This window comes from Chiloscyllium punctatum, chromosome 15 (genome assembly GCF_047496795.1).
Source record: "Chiloscyllium punctatum isolate Juve2018m chromosome 15, sChiPun1.3, whole genome shotgun sequence".
NCBI lineage: Eukaryota > Metazoa > Chordata > Chondrichthyes > Orectolobiformes > Hemiscylliidae > Chiloscyllium > Chiloscyllium punctatum.
Genome location: NC_092753.1, coordinates 81,594,965 through 81,612,824, shown reverse-complemented (window position 1 = coordinate 81,612,824; position 17,860 = coordinate 81,594,965). Strand labels below are relative to the sequence as shown.

At 40.5% G+C, this 17,860-nt stretch overlaps 1 protein-coding gene across 1 annotated transcript; it reads left to right on the top strand.

Annotated features, from left to right (window-relative positions):
• The first annotated feature begins 7,940 nt into the window (after window positions 1–7,940).
• Window positions 7,941–17,605, top strand: pigp (phosphatidylinositol glycan anchor biosynthesis, class P). The gene is made up of 5 exons (XM_072585638.1): window positions 7,941–8,135; window positions 9,908–9,998; window positions 13,785–13,857; window positions 14,877–14,995; window positions 17,281–17,605. Exons 2-5 carry the CDS (start codon window positions 9,917–9,919, stop codon window positions 17,487–17,489), a joined length of 483 nt encoding a protein of 160 aa, XP_072441739.1. The 5' UTR covers window positions 7,941–8,135; window positions 9,908–9,916; the 3' UTR covers window positions 17,490–17,605.
• The last annotated feature ends 255 nt before the right edge of the window (window positions 17,606–17,860 follow it).

Here is a 17,860-nt window from a genome sequence, read left to right as displayed (position 1 = left end):
ATTGCAGTATTACCCATAGACTGAAAATATAAAAACAAAGTTGTTGTAATTGATCAGAATACTCAGGTTAATTCAGATTTGAATTTGATGAGATTGGAAGGGAACTTCTTTGCAATTCTTGAATGGAATAAGTTTGTCACTGGCTGGGCTAACATTTATTGTTTGTCTCTAGTCATCATTGAGAAGGTGGTTGTGAGCTGCCTTCTTGAGTCGCTGCAGTCTGAGAGGTGTTGGTATGCCAGCAGTGCTGTTAGGCAGAGAGTTCCAGGATTTTGATTCAGTGACACTGAAGGAAAGGTGATACTTCCGCACTTGTAAAAGAATCAAGAACCAGAGGCCACAGATTAAAGTGATTTTCCAAAGAGGGAAATATGATGTGAGAAAAAAAAATTAAATTATTATATATGGAAAATACTGCCTGGAAAGTATGGTGAATGTAGGTTCAGTTGAGGCATTGTTTGATCATCTGGATAGAAATAATGTGCAAAGGAATGGGGAAAATGCAGGAGATTGCAGTAAGTAATGATGCTCATTTGAACGGCCTCCTTCTGCACTTCTCTGTAGAAGTGACATTTCTGTGATTCGTCGAAGTGAGGATGGTGAGTGACTTGGAGGAGAACTTCCAGTTGGTTGTGTTCCCATGTATCTGCTGCCCTTGTCCTTAAAGATGATAGTGTTCAAGAGTTTGGCAGGTGCTGTCAAAGGAACTCTGGTGAATTTCTGCAGTGCATCTAGTAGATTGTACACAATGCCACTACTGAGAATCAATGAGGTAAAAACAATGACTGCAGATGCTGGAAACCAGATTCTGGATTAGTGATGCTGGAAGAGCACAGCAGTTCAGGCAGCATCCAAGGAGCTTCGAAATCACCGTTTCGGGCAAAAGTCCTTCATCAGGAATAAAGGCAGTGAGCCTGAAGCGTGGAGAGATAAGCTAGAGGACGGTGGGGGTGGGGAGAGAGTAGCATAGAGTACAATGGGTGAGTGGGGGAGGGGATGAAGGTAATAGGTCAGGGAGGAGAGGGTGGAGTGGATAGGTGGAATAGGAGATAGGCAGGTAGGACAAGTTCGGACAAGTCATGGGGACAGTGCTGAGCTGGAAGTTTAGAACTAGGGGGAGGTGGGGGAAGGGGAAATGAGGAAGCTGTTGAAGTCCACATTGATGCCCTGGGGTTGAAGTGTTCCGAGGCGGAAGATGAGGCGTTCTTCCTCCAGGCGTCTGGTGGTGAGGGAGCGGCGGTGAAGGAGGACTGAGAATCAATGCAATGAGGTTAACTGTTTGAGGAATGTGGTACCAAACAAGCAAGCTATTATGTCCTGGATGGTACCAAGCATCTTGTGTTGTTGGAACTGTACTCATCCAGCCAAGTATGGAGTAATCCATCACACACCTGACTTGTGCCTTGTAGATGGTGGGCAGGTGAGTTACTTGCTGCAAGATTCCCAGCCTCTGACCTGCTCAGTATTTGCATGGCTAATCCAGTTCCGTTTCTCGTTAATGTTGATAATGTGGGATCCAGTGATGGTAATGCCATTGAATGTCAAGCAGCAATAATTAAGTTATCTTTTATCAGAGATGGTCACTGCCTGGTACTTGTTTGACACAAATGATACTTACCACATTTTCAGACAACCTGGATTTTATCCATGTCTTGCTGCATTTGGGTGTAGACTGCTTCAGTATCTGAGGAGATGCAAATAGTGCTGAACATGTGTATTTATTGGTGAACATCCCCACTTCTGATTGTATGATGGTGGGAAAGTTGTTGATGAAGCAGCTGAAGATTCTTGGGCCTAGGACTCTTGCAGAGATGTCCTGAAGCTCAGTGACCTCCAACAATGAAATTACTATATTCCTGTGTGCTAGAAATGACTCCAAGTAGCAGAGCTTCCCCCGATTCCCATTGAATCCAGTTTTGTGAAGGCCCTTGATTCCACACTTGGATAATTGAAGCTTTGTTGTCACTGTTACCTCTGCACTTCAGCTCTTTGGTCCATATTTGAACCAAGGCTGTAATGACAGCAGGAGTTGAGTGGCCCTAACCAAACCCAATCAATGATCAGGGTACTGCATATTAGCACTGTTGAAGACACCTTCCATCACTTTGCTGATGATCATGAGTGGAATAAAACATACTGCAGTGATTGGCACTCTGGGATTTATTCTAATTTTTGTGTACATGCCATACTGGACAGTTTTCCACATTGTTGGGTGAATGCTAGTGTTGTCATTGTATTGGAACAGCTTGGCTCAGGGCCATGGAGTTATAGAGTCCTACAATACTGAGACAGGCCCTTTGGCCCAAACTTGTCCATACAGACCAAAATGTCCATCAACCCTAACTTTATTTCCCTTCCTTAGCCCAAATCCTTCTAAACCTTTTCCTTTCCATGTATTTGTCCAAATGCCTTTTAGCTGTTGTTAATGTACCCTCCTCAACCACTTACACTGGCAGCTTATTCCATATGCCTACCACCCTCTATATTTCCAAAAAAAAAGTTGCCCCTCAGGTTCTCTTTTATTCTTTCCTTTCTAACCATAAATTGATTCCCTCTTGTCCTCGATTCCCCAACCCTGGGAAAAGACTGAGTGTGTTCACCCTATCCATGCCTCTCATGATTTTATACACTTCTATAAGATCCCCCCCTTAGCTTCCTATGCTCTAAAGAAAAAAAAATTCCAGATGTCCAATTTCTCCCTATAACTCAGATCGTTGAGTCCTGGCAACATCCTTGTAAATTTCTTCTGCACTCTTTGCAGTTTAATAACATCCTTCTTATGACTAGGTGACCAAAACTGAACACAATACTCCAACTGCAATCTCACCAACATCCTGTACAGCTGCAACATGACTTCTGTGAGAAACAAAGCTCACACACTTCAATAATTGCAGTCCGAGACACAATCTGAATCAGTAGTATCCTTTATTTTACTCTTGCAAGAGGGTGTGATGTCCAGTGTCTACACGGCAAGGGACATACACACCCCAAATTCAATTAATACACAATATTTATATAATTTGATTCCTTTTTTTTCTCATTGCTCCTCCCCTGTTTACATCTTCCACTCCCCTAAGACCGGCACCCATTACTCCTGTTCATCTCTTGCATAATCTGGCCTTGTCTGTGACAAAATGCTTATTTCTGGCCTCACAAGGCTGTTTGACCTCATCCCGCTGTGGGTCATTGTTAGGCATATCCTTTCTTCACCATTATCTACTCCCTCCATCTGTACCTTTTCCCTACCATAATGATCCTTATGACCCTTTTAATTGGGGTTTGTTCCTGTGTTTCTGTAAAAGTGGGAAACAGATGTTTATACCTACTGTTTGTACAGGCGTATCTAGCTTAACTTCCTCCCCTCACAGCATCTTATCTATTCGCCTGTAATATCTACCATTGTTTTGCAGTCACGTTTCATTCTTGCATACAATTTTAGCTAATACAAAAACAATTATGTATTTCCTCCACATAGTTTCCATTCTTGTTGACTCAGCTCTTGGCTAAAACAATTACACACTGGTGTGAGTTCATTTACTTTGTAAAGTAATTAGAATTGCAGAAGTAACACTATTTTTCCTACATCCCACACTTCCCAACTTCTATACTCAATCTCCTGACTGAAGAAGGTCAGTGTGCCAAAACTTTTCTTCACTCTCCTGTCTGCCTGTGATTCTACTTTCAAAGAACTGTGCACCTGAACTCCAAGGTCCCTCTGTTCTACTACACTCCTTAAGGCCCGATCATTCACCATGAAATTCCTACCTTGATTTGACTCCCACAATAGAAGACCTCACATTTATCTATGTTAAGCTCCATTTGCCATTTCTCGGCCCACTTCCCCTGCTGATGAAGGTCTTGCTGTAATTTCCGATAATCATCTTCGCTATTCATGATACCTCCTATTTTAGTGTCATGTGCAAATTTACTAATCACGCCTTGTATATTTTTATCCAAATCATTGATATAGCTAACAAAGAGCAATGGGCCCAGCACTGACTCCTAAGGCACTCCACTAGTCACAGGCCTCCAGTCCAACAAGCATCCTTCCATTATTACCCTCTGCTTCCTACTATCAAGCCAATTGTGTATCCAATTTCCCAGCTCCCCCCTGGATTCCATGCGATCTAACCTTCCAGAGCAGCCTACCACGTGGAACCTTATCAAAGTCCTTACTAAAATCCATATAGGCTACATCTATTGCCCTGTCCTTATCAACCTTCCTGGTCACTTCATCGAGGAACTCTCATAAATTTTCTTACCCCCACCCCTACCCTCCTATTTATCTCTCAGCCCCCTTCCCCATCCCTACCTTCCTGATGAAGTACTTATGCCTGAAATGTTGACTCTCTTGCTCCTTGGATGCTGCCTGACCTGCTGTGCTTTTCCAGAATCTCACATTTTGACTGTGATCACCCACACACAAAACTGTGCTGACTGCTCCTAATCAAACCCTGTCTTTCCAAATGCAAGTATGTCTTATCTCTCAGAATCTTCTCAAGTAACTTACCTACCACAGATGTTAGGCTTACTGGTCTATTGTTCCTAGGGTTTTCTTTGTAGCCCTTGAATAATATTGCACAACATTTGCTACCTTCACTCTTATGGGACCTCACCCGTGGTTAACAGATGATGCAAAAATATTATCCAGAGCCCCCAGAATTTCTTCTCTAGTCTCCTGCAATGTTCTTGGATAAATCTAGTCAGGACCAGGGGATTTATCCACCTTCATACAGGTGTGGCATGTCAGTAGTACAAGTCCGTATAGCCAGCATAGTGTTAGGCCCCATAGCCTTTTGAAGTATCCAGTTCTTAAGCCATTTTTTGATATCAAGTAGTGGGAATCTAATTGGTTGGAGATTGGCATCCGTGACAGTGTCACAGAGTCATACAGTACAGAACAGGCCTTTTGACCCTTCAAGTGTGCACCGCTAAGTAAAAATCCTTGGAACTCTATAGAAGATCTCTGCAACTTGTCCCCTGTACACCTGCATACCACATAAGTCTTCTCTCTGTCTAGTTGTTTAGTGCAGCTCTGTTTCGTGCTGTTCTGAGTTTCACCCAAGCTGAGCTTTCAATCTGCAACTAACTTGGATCAGTCACACAGAAAGAAACTCCAATATCCTAAGTATTGTAATGACCTCACTCAATATATAGCCACTTCTTCTGTTATGTGGGATTAGTAAGAATTTTCACTGTACAGTTTGAGTGGAACCAATTGTTTATCATAGCTTGGAGTGGTAGAATGCTTCTTAATTTCCACCAGTCCAATCATAATAGCTGAGTATTTCACTGAAAATGCCTCCAAATATGTGAAATTTCTTGTGTGTACAGTGGCACATATATTGTTGCCATGTCTGATCTGGTTTCAATGGTAATTAGAACGAAAACATAATCTCAACCTCCAACGTGTTGAAAGGGTGGAATTTGAACTTGTTTGTGTGAGAGCATGATTTACTGTTAAACTAGCAGATCAGCTGCTGTTTCAGTCCTCCATTTACCATTGCAGCTTAACATCGTCATTATTAAAGTTGAAGAATCCTCAATGTCTTTTCTGGCTGGGACCTCTGCTATCTCTGTTGCACTGACCAGTCAGTGACCCTCTGACATTCCATTGACCAGGATGGTCCACAGGGCATACAAAGGTCAACTGCAATGATGAACTTTTGCTGACTTTAGTTTTCCTGTTGGTCTCAGACTCCCTGCTTATCACAGATCAGTGCAATATGTGTCATCACGTTTTGTGCCTCAGTAATGGAGCACTGCAGGGGAACCAGATACGCTATTAAGTTTTTGTATACTTAGACGAGGGTGACTATTGGACAGATCTTCACTGACTGGGTTGAAAGTATTTAACACTTTCTGTTTACACAGCACAGACTCCATTATTGATTACTTCTGCTGTAATGGACCAAAATTCCATTAAAAGGTAAGTGCTGAGTAATTGCAGCAATAACAGATATTCACTTGCAGTACTAAGTGTAGAAATTTGAATAACGATGTTAGTGATAGCTGGGGAAAGTGGGAACGTTCATATTTAAGGTCTTCTCTAAGTTGAAATACACACATATATTTTGCCAAATCAAGTTCCTCTTCCTGAAGCTTCCTTCTCTAATTAAGCAATTCTTCCTTTGGATTCAATAATTGCTTAAACCACACACTTGCGAATTTTATTTCTGTGCAAGTGCAGGCAGTAAATGTTAGCAGATTATTCAACCATCGTATGCATCACACACAAATATAAACAGATCTGTATGTGGTGTTTATGCCTGCCAGGATTACTGGAGTGGGAACCCTGTTTGATTTATTACACTGGTTTGTGAGCACCGAAGACAAAACTACAATACTGGGATCAGCAAGCACCACAGGTCTGGGATTGAAGCAAGGCACCTGATAACAGGAGAGCAAAGTACAGATTTTAGGCATTTACTGTTCTTCTAGTCACAACAAAATGATGAGCACAAGTGCAGTTTCGGAAAGAATATAAAAAGATTGATAATGTTCATTGTGGCATTTCCATTAGTTACTGACAGCTTGTTGGGGAATGGTGAAATGTACTTGTACCTGATCGTCTGTGGCATGTGCCTCTTTTCTTAGCTGGAGAATAGAAACATTGAAATGTGGTAAGTCAGAGCAGGAGTAAGACATTGGGCCCCTTAAGCCTGCTCCACCATTCACTATTATCATAGCTGATCGTCTAAATCCATACCTTGCTGCCACTTTTCCCCCATATCCTTGATCCTTTTAGCTCCAAGAATTGTATCTATCTCCTCTTGAAAACATTCAATATTTTGGTTTCAACTGCTTTTTTTGGCAGGGAATGCCACAAGCTCAACACTCTCTGGGTGAAGAAATTTCTCCTCACCTCAGTGCTAAATGGCTGACCCTGTATTCTTGGACAGTGACCCCTAGTTGTGGACTCCATGGTCATTGGGATCATTCTTGCTGTGTTTATCCTGTCAAGTCCTGTTGGAATTATTAAGTTTCTATGAAGTGTCCCCTTATTTTTACAAGTGAGTACAGTCCTAATAGATCCAGTCACTCCTCAAATGTCAGTCCTGCCATCCCAGGAATCAGTCGGGTGTTGCAGAAAATGCCAGTGTCACAGAAATTGTGAATTTTAATTAAAGTAAATACTGCTGCTGTATCCTGATATCAACAATATCATGCTTCTGTCCACTTTGCCCTAATGAACAGAGTCCTCTATACATGGCTGATAAATACATTATTTCTGCAGTACTTAAAATGATTCACATACTGTCCACCACCTATAAACCTCTCCTACCTGCAGATGCATGGGAACATCAACATCTGCAAATTCCTTGTCAAGCCATATTTTTTCCCTACCTAGAAATATCTCACTCATTATAGATGGAGCAGAATCCTAGCACTTCAAACACAACACTGTGGCTATCCCTGTAACTCAAAGACTGCAGCAGCTCAACAAGGCAACTGCTCCACCTTTACCAAGGTAATTGGAGATGCGTAATCAATGTTGGCCTAACAAACAACACTTTTTCCCATGGATAAATGAAAAGAAACCACACATTGGCTTATGTGCAATGTTACACAGCTGCTGCGCAAGATAACCTCTATGGTCCTGAGTACAATATCTGCAATGTTTATCTGCAATTTATAGCTCTACAGTGGTCAGCGTGTCTGATTTGCATTGTGCAATATCTGCAGTCTTTGTCGATTGCTTTATATTGTGCAGTGTGTTGAAGATGGTCGGTGGTGTATATTATTGCATGATGCCTTATGCAGTGTTTGTATATTACTGCATAATATCCAGCACAATTTCTGCATTGTTTTATATAACGGAATGATGTCCAGTGCAATATCTGCAGTGTCTCTTACACTGGCTGTCATGCAGTCATATAATATCTGCAGTCCTTATATATCACTGCATGGTGCCCAGAACATCTGCAGTGTTTTTATAACATTTCAGATTGCCCTGTGTCTCACTGAACAGCAGCAACAGAACCTGACGCATGCGCCATGCACAGGAAGTGCCGCCATGTTGGTGCGGGGCGGATGCTGATGGCAGAGGTTGTATTTTCTTAAAAATTTGAGATATCTTCCAATTACAAACTCGCGGCCTGGCCTTTTACGGCACTACCCAGGAGTGTTTGTAGGTAAGAGAAAAGAATGGGAGATGTGGGAATCGGCCGCGCTCCCTCTGGGACTCTCGTCGGTACAGGATTCAGTTGAAACAAAGATAAGTGAGGGAGGTTTATAATTGGTATTTTGTTAAGTGCTTGGGTAAAGGCCAGGGGTGGAGTATAGTCAGTGGCAGTTTGGATCTTTACACATAAAGATTACCGAGAGCTGAGCAATCTAGTTGTCAATGCACTTGTCCAGCCAGCCTGCTGTTGACATGATTTATTAACATTTCCCCTTGACCATGGGCTCAGCTTCAGTGAAATTGTCCACTTGCTAATTGGACTGAACCCTGAACTAAGTTTGTTGTTCTTTCGGGGTGAGCATGCTACAGCCTTTGCCTCATAATAGTGCAGAACGAAAACGCATGTTTCTTTTTTAAAAAAAACTGAACGGCTTTACACATTTAAATAAAATTTTAAAATGCCATGGAAATTAAAGTATATTTGCACCTCAGTGTCTTTAGTTTGATTTGAACCCAGTCTGATAGTTAAATAAAACTGTCAGTTTCTGACCTTTTAAGTAAATGGGTCACAGTATAAGACTGGGGTAAGCCATTCAGGACTGAGATGAGGAAGACTTTCTTCACTCAGAGTTGTGAACCTGTGGAATTCTCTCCCACATGAAGCTGTTTGGGCCAGTTCATTAAATATATTCAGGAGGGAGTTGGATGCGGCCCTTGCAATTCAAGGCATCAAAGAATATGGAGAAAAATCGGAATGGAATACTGAAATTGCATGATTAGCCATGATAATATTGAATGATGATGCAGGCTTAAACAGCAGAATAGCCTACTCTTGCAGCTATTTTCTAAGTTTCAATGTTTTTAAATTGGCCTTTAGGATGTTCAGTCTGAAACATGAAATGTATTAGTGTGGAAGGGGATAATCATGTACAGTTTGGGGCTGAGGCTCATGGGAAAGGGAGTTTCAATTGTACCTCTATTTTATTTGACTCCTAAAAAGGAAAATAATTGTGCAATATATATGTGGATTATAACAATGAGAGTTAAAATCTGAGATTGAATATAAATGTCAATTACAAGTGGAAGCAATAAACATTAAAACCTGGCAGTGAACTTTTGAGGGGTGGTTATAGAGAGACTTCAGTGGGTTTGTATGATGGTATAATGTGTTGTTTTCTCTGGCAGCAATAAGTTAGTTCACAAATCATGAGTGTTTTTGTTACATTAAACAAAGTGCTGGAAAAACTCAGCGGGTCTAGCAGTATCTATGGAAAGAAAAACAGAATTAACATTGAGTTCTGTGACTGTTTATCATTGGACTTCACTGTGATAAAGAGTCACTGGACTTGAAATATTAACTCTTTTCCTCTCCATTGATGCTGTTAGGTCTGCTGAGTTTCTCCAGCACTTCCTATTTTTTGCTTCAGATTTCCACCATCTCCAGTTCTTTGTTTTATAAATGGGTTGTAATTATGATTCCATAATTAGATTGTGGCTGTATTTCTGTATTACTACACATATATCAGCAATCAATACTTGGTAATGTGTCAAATTATCCAAAAGAATCTAACTCCAGTTTATACATTAATTTTTATGGGAAAATTTGCTTTGTGTAATGTTGTTTCATTGTAAGTCTTACTTCTCAGGAATAAAGCTTCCATGTTAAGTGAAGAATTTCTCTGTAATGTGTGAATTCATTTGGACTGTAGCTGTTCAGATATGTGATGTTACAAGGTCTCTCCCAAGGATATTTTTCACTCAAAATAAACTCTTCTTTATCAGAAATGAACAATGGTGGTAAACTCCCCTTCACCATTACCTGAAAGGGCAATTTATGGATTTGTCTTGTTCCTCGCCTCAAAGTTTGCATTCAGTAAGTAACATTAAGTGCACTAGATTTACATGCATTTGGTTTAGTGCCACAAATGTGGTTGGCTGTGAATAGTCTTTATTTTTGTCCCTATTGTAAAAGATTAGCTTGTTGTTGACTATACAAGTCCTGAGAGATGGTCCTATCTAAATAAACTCGAAAAAACAATTTGAAGCTTGCAGAAAAGTTAAAATTCGAGAATGCTTGGGAATTGCAATCACAGAGACTTAGTTGAAGAAAGGGCATGATTGGCAACTAAATGTTCCAGGATATAGACGCTTCAGACAGGACAGGGAGGGAAGTAAAAGGGGGGAGGAGTTGCATTGCTGGTCAGGGATGATATCACTGCTGTGCTAAAGGAGGACACTATGGAGGGCTTGAGTAGTGAGGAATTATGGGTGGAGCTGAGAAATAAGAAGGGTGCAGTTACATTGTTGGGGCTATACTACAGACCTCCCAACAGTGAGCATGAGGTAGAAGAACAAATAGGTAACCAGATTATAGAAAGGTGGAGAGGCAACAGGGTAGTGGTGACGGGCGATTTTAATTTTTCTAACATTGACTGGGATGCACCTAGTGTCAGAATGGGGCAGAATTTGTAAGAAGTGTCCAGGAGAGTTTTCTAGAGCAGTATGTCAATACTCCAATAAGGGAAGGGGCCATATTGGACCTGGTGTTAGGGAATAAGCCAGGCCAGGTGGTAGAAGTTGCAATGGGGGATTTCTTTGGGAACAGTGACCACAATTCTGTAAGTTTTAGAATATTCATGGACAAAGATGAGAGTGGTCCTAAGGGAACAGTACTAAACTGGGCCAAGGCCAATTATATCAAAATTTAGGCAGGAGCTGGGAAATGTGGATTGGACACAGGTATTTGAAAGGAAGTCTACGATTGATATGTGGGAGGCTTTCAAATATAGGTTAAAGATAGTGAAGGATAGGCATGTCCGATTGAAAGCAAATGATAGGAAAGGCAAGATTTGTGAACTGTGGATGACAGGAGAAATCGTACGACTAGCCAAGAGGAAAAGGGAAGCATAGATAAGGTCCAGGTAGCTAAGAACAGAATGGCTCTGGAGGAATATCGGGAGAGTAGAGCCAGCCTTAAACAAGGAATCAAGCAGGCTAAAAGGGGGTCATGAAAGAGCTTTAGTGAGCAGAATTAAGGAGAATCCCAAAGCCTTTTATTCTTCTATAAGATGCAAGTGGGTAACTAGAGAAAGGGTTGATCCACTAGAGGATAAGGAAGGAAGGCTGTGTCGAACCTGAGAAAATGGGTGAGATTCTGAATGATCACTTTGCATCAGTGTTCATTGAGTAGAGGGGAATGTTGAGATTAGAGATAGAAGTTTGATTACTCTGGAACACATTGACGTAAGTAGGGAAGATATGTTGGGTAGGCTAGAGGTTATTAAGGTGGTCAAATCCCCAGGACAGGATGGGATCTACCCCAGGTTGCTGAGGGAGGCGAGAGAGGAAATAGCTGGGGCTCTGACAGATATCTTTGTAGCATTCTTAAATACAGGTGAAGTGCCAGAGGATTGGAGGGTTGCTCACATTGTCCCCCTGTACGAGAAGGGTAATAGGGATATTCCAGGTAACTACAGACCAGTGAGCCTGACATCAGTGGTAGGGAAGTTGCTGGAGAAGGTACTGAGGGATGAAATCTATTTATATTTGGACAAGAATGGGCTTATCAGTGATAGGCAACTTGGTTTTGTGCGAGGGGGATCGTGCATTACCAACTTAATAGAGTTCTTTTGAGGAAGTGACCAAGTTGATAGATGAAGGAAGGGCTGTAGATGTCATATACATAGACTTTAGTAAAGCATTTGATAAGGTTCTCCATAGTAAACTAATGGAGAAAGTGAAGTCACATGGTGTGCAGTGTGTTCTAGCTTGTTGGATGAAGAACTGGTTGAGCAATAGGAGACAGAAGTAGTCGAAGAGAGTTTCTCGAAATGGAGAAAGGTGACTAGTGGAGTTCCACAGGGATCAGTGCTGGGGTTACTGTTGTTCGTGATATACATAAATGATCCGAGGTAAAAACAATGACTGCAGATGCTGGAAACCAGATTCTGGATTAGTGGTGCTGGAAGAGCACAGCAGTTCAGGCAGCATCCAAGTAGCTTCGAAATCGACGTTTCGGGCAAAAGCCCTGATGAAGGCTCTTCCAGCACCACTAATCCAGAACATAAATGATCTGGAAGAGGGCATTGTTGGTATGATCAGCAAGTTTGCAGGTGATACGAAGATTGTGGAGTAGCAGAAAGCAGAGGGGACTATCAAAAGAATACAGGAGAATATAGATAGACTAGAGAGTTGGGCGGAAAAGTGGCAGATGGAGTTCAATCCAAGCAATTGTGAGGTGATGCATTTTGAGAAGTGTAATTCTAGAGTGAATTGTACTGTTATCGGAAGAACCTTGGGAAAAGTTGATGAGCAGAGAGATCTGGGAGTGCAGGTCCATTGTACCCTGAAAGTTGCTGCACAGGTGAATAGAGTGGTCAAGTAGGCATATGACATTCTTGCCTTCATCGGATGGGGTCTCGAGTACAAGAGCTGGCAGATTATGCTAAATTTGTAAAAGACATTGGTTTGGCCACATTTAGAAATCTGGGTACAGTTCTGGTCGTCACATTACCAAAAGAATGTGGACGCTTTTGAGGGGGTGTAGAGAAAGTTTACGAGGATGTTGCCTGGTATGGAAGGTACTATTTTTGAAGAGAGGTTGAGTAGGTTAGGATTGTTTTCATTAGAAAAATGGAGGCTGAGGGGGCCCTGATTGAGGTCTACAAAATCATGAAGTGTATAGACAGGGTAGATAGAGATGAGCGTTTTCCCATGGTGAAGGATTCAATAATGAGATGTCACACTTTCAGGGTGAAAAAGATGAAATGTTTAAGGCGGATACGCCCGGCAAGTACTTTACACAGAGGGTGGTGGGCGTTTGGAACACGTTGCCAGCAGAGGCTATAGAGGCAGGCACAGTAGATGCATTTAGGATGCGTCTGGACAGATGCATGAGTAGGTGGGGAGCAGAGGGATGCAGATGCTTTGGAGTTGGGTGACAGGTTTAGACAGTGCATTTGAATCCGCTCAGGCTTGGAGGGCTGAAGGGCCTGTTCCTGCGCTATAAATTTTCTTTGTTCTAATTATTTGTTCTGCAAGATACTTGATCCGGCATGAACTGGTTCCATAATACATGACAAACCTGTGGCTTCTATGACTAATGTCAATGGGGTCTAAGGGAGAGTTGATATCATTCTTATCCTCATCAATTTCTCTGCTAGTTTTCCCCCCTTTTCCCAAACGCTTGACTCCTTGTTAGTTACATTTGTTGCTTTAGATTTGCCTACTATTCTCCCTGCAAAAATAAACATTCATAACAGTAATACGCCATTTGACATTAGGAACTTCACAGCTGAGGTTACAATTGGCTGATCCACATCATTAATCTTCCAAAGCAATCTTTTACAGCAAGCCTTTTGTTTTGTTGCTGAAGACCAACATTTCATTGCACATTGTAATATCCAGCATGGTAAGGATGAGATAAGCCTTTGCTATGCCGTGACAGGGGGAAGTTATGAGTAAGCAGTATTAGTGATAACAGGAATTATATTGGTTAAGTCTAGTAGTCATTAGTAGTCAGTTATAGTTATACTGAAAACATTTAACAAGGCAGAATGAAATTTGCTTAAACCTGTGTGTTAGTGGATGTTGATGAAATGGGTTATTATCATGACACTTATTCTCTTTTTTGCAATGGTTTTTTTTCTCTGTTTAACAGTTCTGTATTTAGTATGGGCTTACATTCCAGAACCTTGGCTACATTCAGTGGATCTCACTTACTGGCCGCAGAAGTAAGTGTCAGTGAAAATTATATTTTAATGACAACTGAGGCTCCACATTAGTGTATCTCATTTAATACTATGGTTGTCTCAGTTCCCAGAAAGATCCCAGGTTCAAATAGTATTAAAGACATGTTTCCATAAGGGTTTCCTTCCTTTTTAAAAAATTCCCATTATAGAGATTTTAACATTGCCACAGAAATATTTTGCATCAAAATATGTTGCCTCCATTTAGCATTGTTCCATTGACCAACATTTTTACACAGAATTAATTGGTCTGGGTGGGAGGACTTAACGCATTTCTGTTTGGGACATTGCTCTGTACAAACAAAACTAATACTTCAATGGTAATTAATTGGCTAACTTTACATGTTGTGACATCATGAGGACTAAAACAAGTTGTATAAGTGCAAGTTATTTACTTTAGTTATGGTAATGTACCAACGTTTTCACTCTCTGACGTGACTCAGTAATTTTATAATGCCTTAGCTTCTGTCATTATTTTGCCTGAAGTATGTTTTCTGAAAATATGTCAAGAAGTGTAATTGTAGAAATGAAAAAAAAGGAAACAGTAAAAGAGTTAACTGTTCACGTTATCTTCCTGACATTTACAGTTTTATTTTTAAAGGAAAGATATAAGAAATTTAGGGCGACATGGTGGCTCAGTGGTTAGCACTGTTTCCTCACAGCACCAGGGACCCAGGTTCATTTCCCGCCTCTGGCTACTGTCTGTGTGGAGTTTGCACATTTTCCACGTGTCTGCGTGGGTTTCCTGCAGGTGCTCCGGCATCCTCACACAGTCCAAAAATGTGCAGGTCAGGTGAATTAGCCATGCTAAATTGCCCATAGTTTAGGTGCATTAGTCAGGGGTAAATGTAGAGGAATGGGTCAGTGTGGACTTGCTGGGCTGAAGGGCCTGTTTCCACACTGTAGAGAATCTAATCTAATCTAATCTAATGTAAATTTTCTGTGTATTTAGCTGGTTATAACGCCACCACAAATATTTAATACATTACTAACATTTTTCACAGGTACTGGGCTGTGGCCCTACCCATTTATGTCCTAGTTGTGATAGTGATTGCGTACATTTTACTCTGTGGAATTAACATGATGAGCACGGCTCCACTGGATTCCGTAGATACTGTGACAGGTGAGTCTGAACATCACAACAGGGGGAATAACTATTTAAATCAAACCAGTATTAGAAATGGTCATGGAATAATATGATCACTAAACAACTTGTTAATTTGTTTCTTCTATTGGGAATGATTCATTTAATTTTAAATCAACCATCTTTTGTAAAATGAAAATTTATGCTGAATGTTTGATTTTCTGACAAGAATCAGGTAATTCGAAGTTTGAAAGTACTCTTTGGTTTTGTGTGCCCAGTCCTTGGTTGCAGTGACCTACGTTGCCAAAAGAATATAACATAGAAAGTAAAGTTCAAAGTACAATGTCTTTAGTGCAGTCCTCCATCCTGGCCTCACGGTATCCCCCTTTTTACTGATATGATATTTTCACTTTTGTACTCATAGTGCAGAATTAGGACAGTTTAGACCTTAACTCATTTGAAATAAGCATCTCCTTTACATCTATAAATGAAATAAATGAAGTAATTATACCAAGACTTCACAGAACCTTATAGCACAGAAGGGGGCCATTTGGTCCATTGTATATCATGGCTGTTTGAAATTAATCTATCTGATTAATTATACTTCGTCATACTAAAGAACTATATTTTATCTTTATCAAGTGTTTATTCAAAATTCTTTAAAAGTTTACTGTTGAATCAAAATATTCTGAAGGGGCTTGACAGGGTAGATGCAGAGAGGAAGTTTGCCATTGTGAGGTAATCTCCTGGGGAGACTATTTAAAAACAAAGGATCTCTCATTTAAGATGGAGATGAGGAATTTCTTCTTTGAGATTGGCCTTTGGAATTATTTTCCAAAGCGAGCAGTGGACATTGAATCTATAATGAATTGGACAGATTTTTGATCAACCATGAAGTCAGGCGTTATTGTGAGCAAGCAGCTAAGTTGCATTAAGGTCACAATCTGACCACCCATGATCTTATTGAATTGCAGAGCAGCACAGTGGAATAAATTGCCTACCCCTCTTATTTCTTATGTTTTTATGAATTGACCTCCATCATGCAGTATATTCTGTATTTTAACTTGCTGTACAAATTGTTTTATTGTTGACTCTCCATTCATTCTTGTGCAAATGATTTCATAGCTATGACTAGTTAGCAGTTTGCCCCTATCTAGGTTTGATATTTTTCAATGATTCTGTTCAGAAGTGTTATTGAACACCTCTGGAGTAGATGGGATTTGAACCCAGAAGGGTAATAGATAGAGTTGATATGATGCAAGTTAAGGCTGAAAACGGAAAACCAGCCAGAAGTATGTTGGATTAGTCAAATCCAGAGGTACTGAAAGCATAAATAAGGGTTTTGGCAACTATTATATTGAAAATGATGATTTCAGTCTTTTTCAACATAAAGTTTCTGCTCACCCATTACGTGTGAGAGAAGTTTGATGACTTAGTAACAGGAGTAAAGACTAGTGAGATCGAGTTGGTTCTGCATTTGAAAGCTCATGCTGTCCTTCCTGATGATGTTGCTGAGGAGTAGCATGTAGAAGAGAAACAGGAGGAGGCCAAGGATAAATTCTTTGATACCACTAGAAATAGTGGTGCAGAAGTGGGAAGAAAATCCATTGCGATTCATACTCTGGCAGAAGTTATATGGGACCAGATTAGAGCAGTTCCATCTAGCTGGACAACAGCAGAGAGGGATTTGAGGAAGATGGCATTGTCAAGGATGCTGACAGTTTCAGAATGATGAGGAAGGTAAGTTTACCTTTGTTATAGGATATTGTTTGTGACTTTGGTATGACAGGGATAGAAACAATGAAGGGATTCACACATGGATTTGCAGAAAACTATAAATGGCCTTGGGAAGCAATAACACATTCAAGGATGTTGGAGAGGAAGAGGAAGTTAGAAACAGGTCAGTACTTTGCTGGGATAGTGGAGCTGAGATTTGGTTACTGACTGGTAGGGATGATTCAGACTTAAAGAAAGAGAACCATTGACATATCAACTAACACAGGGACCAAGTGCAAAGTTGGGTGCTCAGCAGTTTAGTGGGAATAAGGTTGAGGAACAGGAAGAGGGTCTTGTGGATAAGATGAACTCAGAAGACACAAATGGAAATAGGAGAGACACAAGAAAAACAAAGATGCGATAAGAATAAATTGTCTGATTTCTGCTAGCTTTGGTGTATCTGAAACTACATTAATTTCTGTACTCATATGGGACAGTGATAAATTTGTAAAGTGTAAAACATTTAATGTCACTGTCCAATACATCTATTACTTAACACAATATATTAATTAGTTTTGCAGTTCTTATTTTGATTTTTTTCTTTCCAGACAGTTATGCAAAAAGCCAACAGAGCAAACCGTACGTTGAAGGAGCAATCCCAGGCCTTCAAGATGTTTCCATCAGTGAAGTGAATCGAATGTTCTTCCTTTCCTCATCTCACGAGTCAGCGGGTGACCATTCACACGTATGGCGTACATGTGCTGCTAGGAACATAGATTCATTTACTGAGAACTGTAGTGACACTTCTGACCACTAATTAATGTGTATTTATAATGCTTCGTCTTATCCAAGAATACTGTTCAAGATATGTTCTGATTCTTTGCTCATTTATAGTACTGTGAATTAAAATTTTCATAATTCTACAACATCATACTTTTGCTTCCAAACACATTTTATACTATACTATATGAAATTGGACCATACAAATCACGAAGACCTAAGGCTAAGCCCATATTTGTGTTGAATTAACTGGGAGTAAGGAGTCTCCAATTGGCAACAACAACATTTGAGCTAGGATAGAAGGAAGATTGGGATTTATGAAGCTTGAAAAATAAACGCATCACCTCATTTGGATCATCCAGACACACAATTTCACATTCTACGTGCTTGGGTGCAATCTAGCGGTGT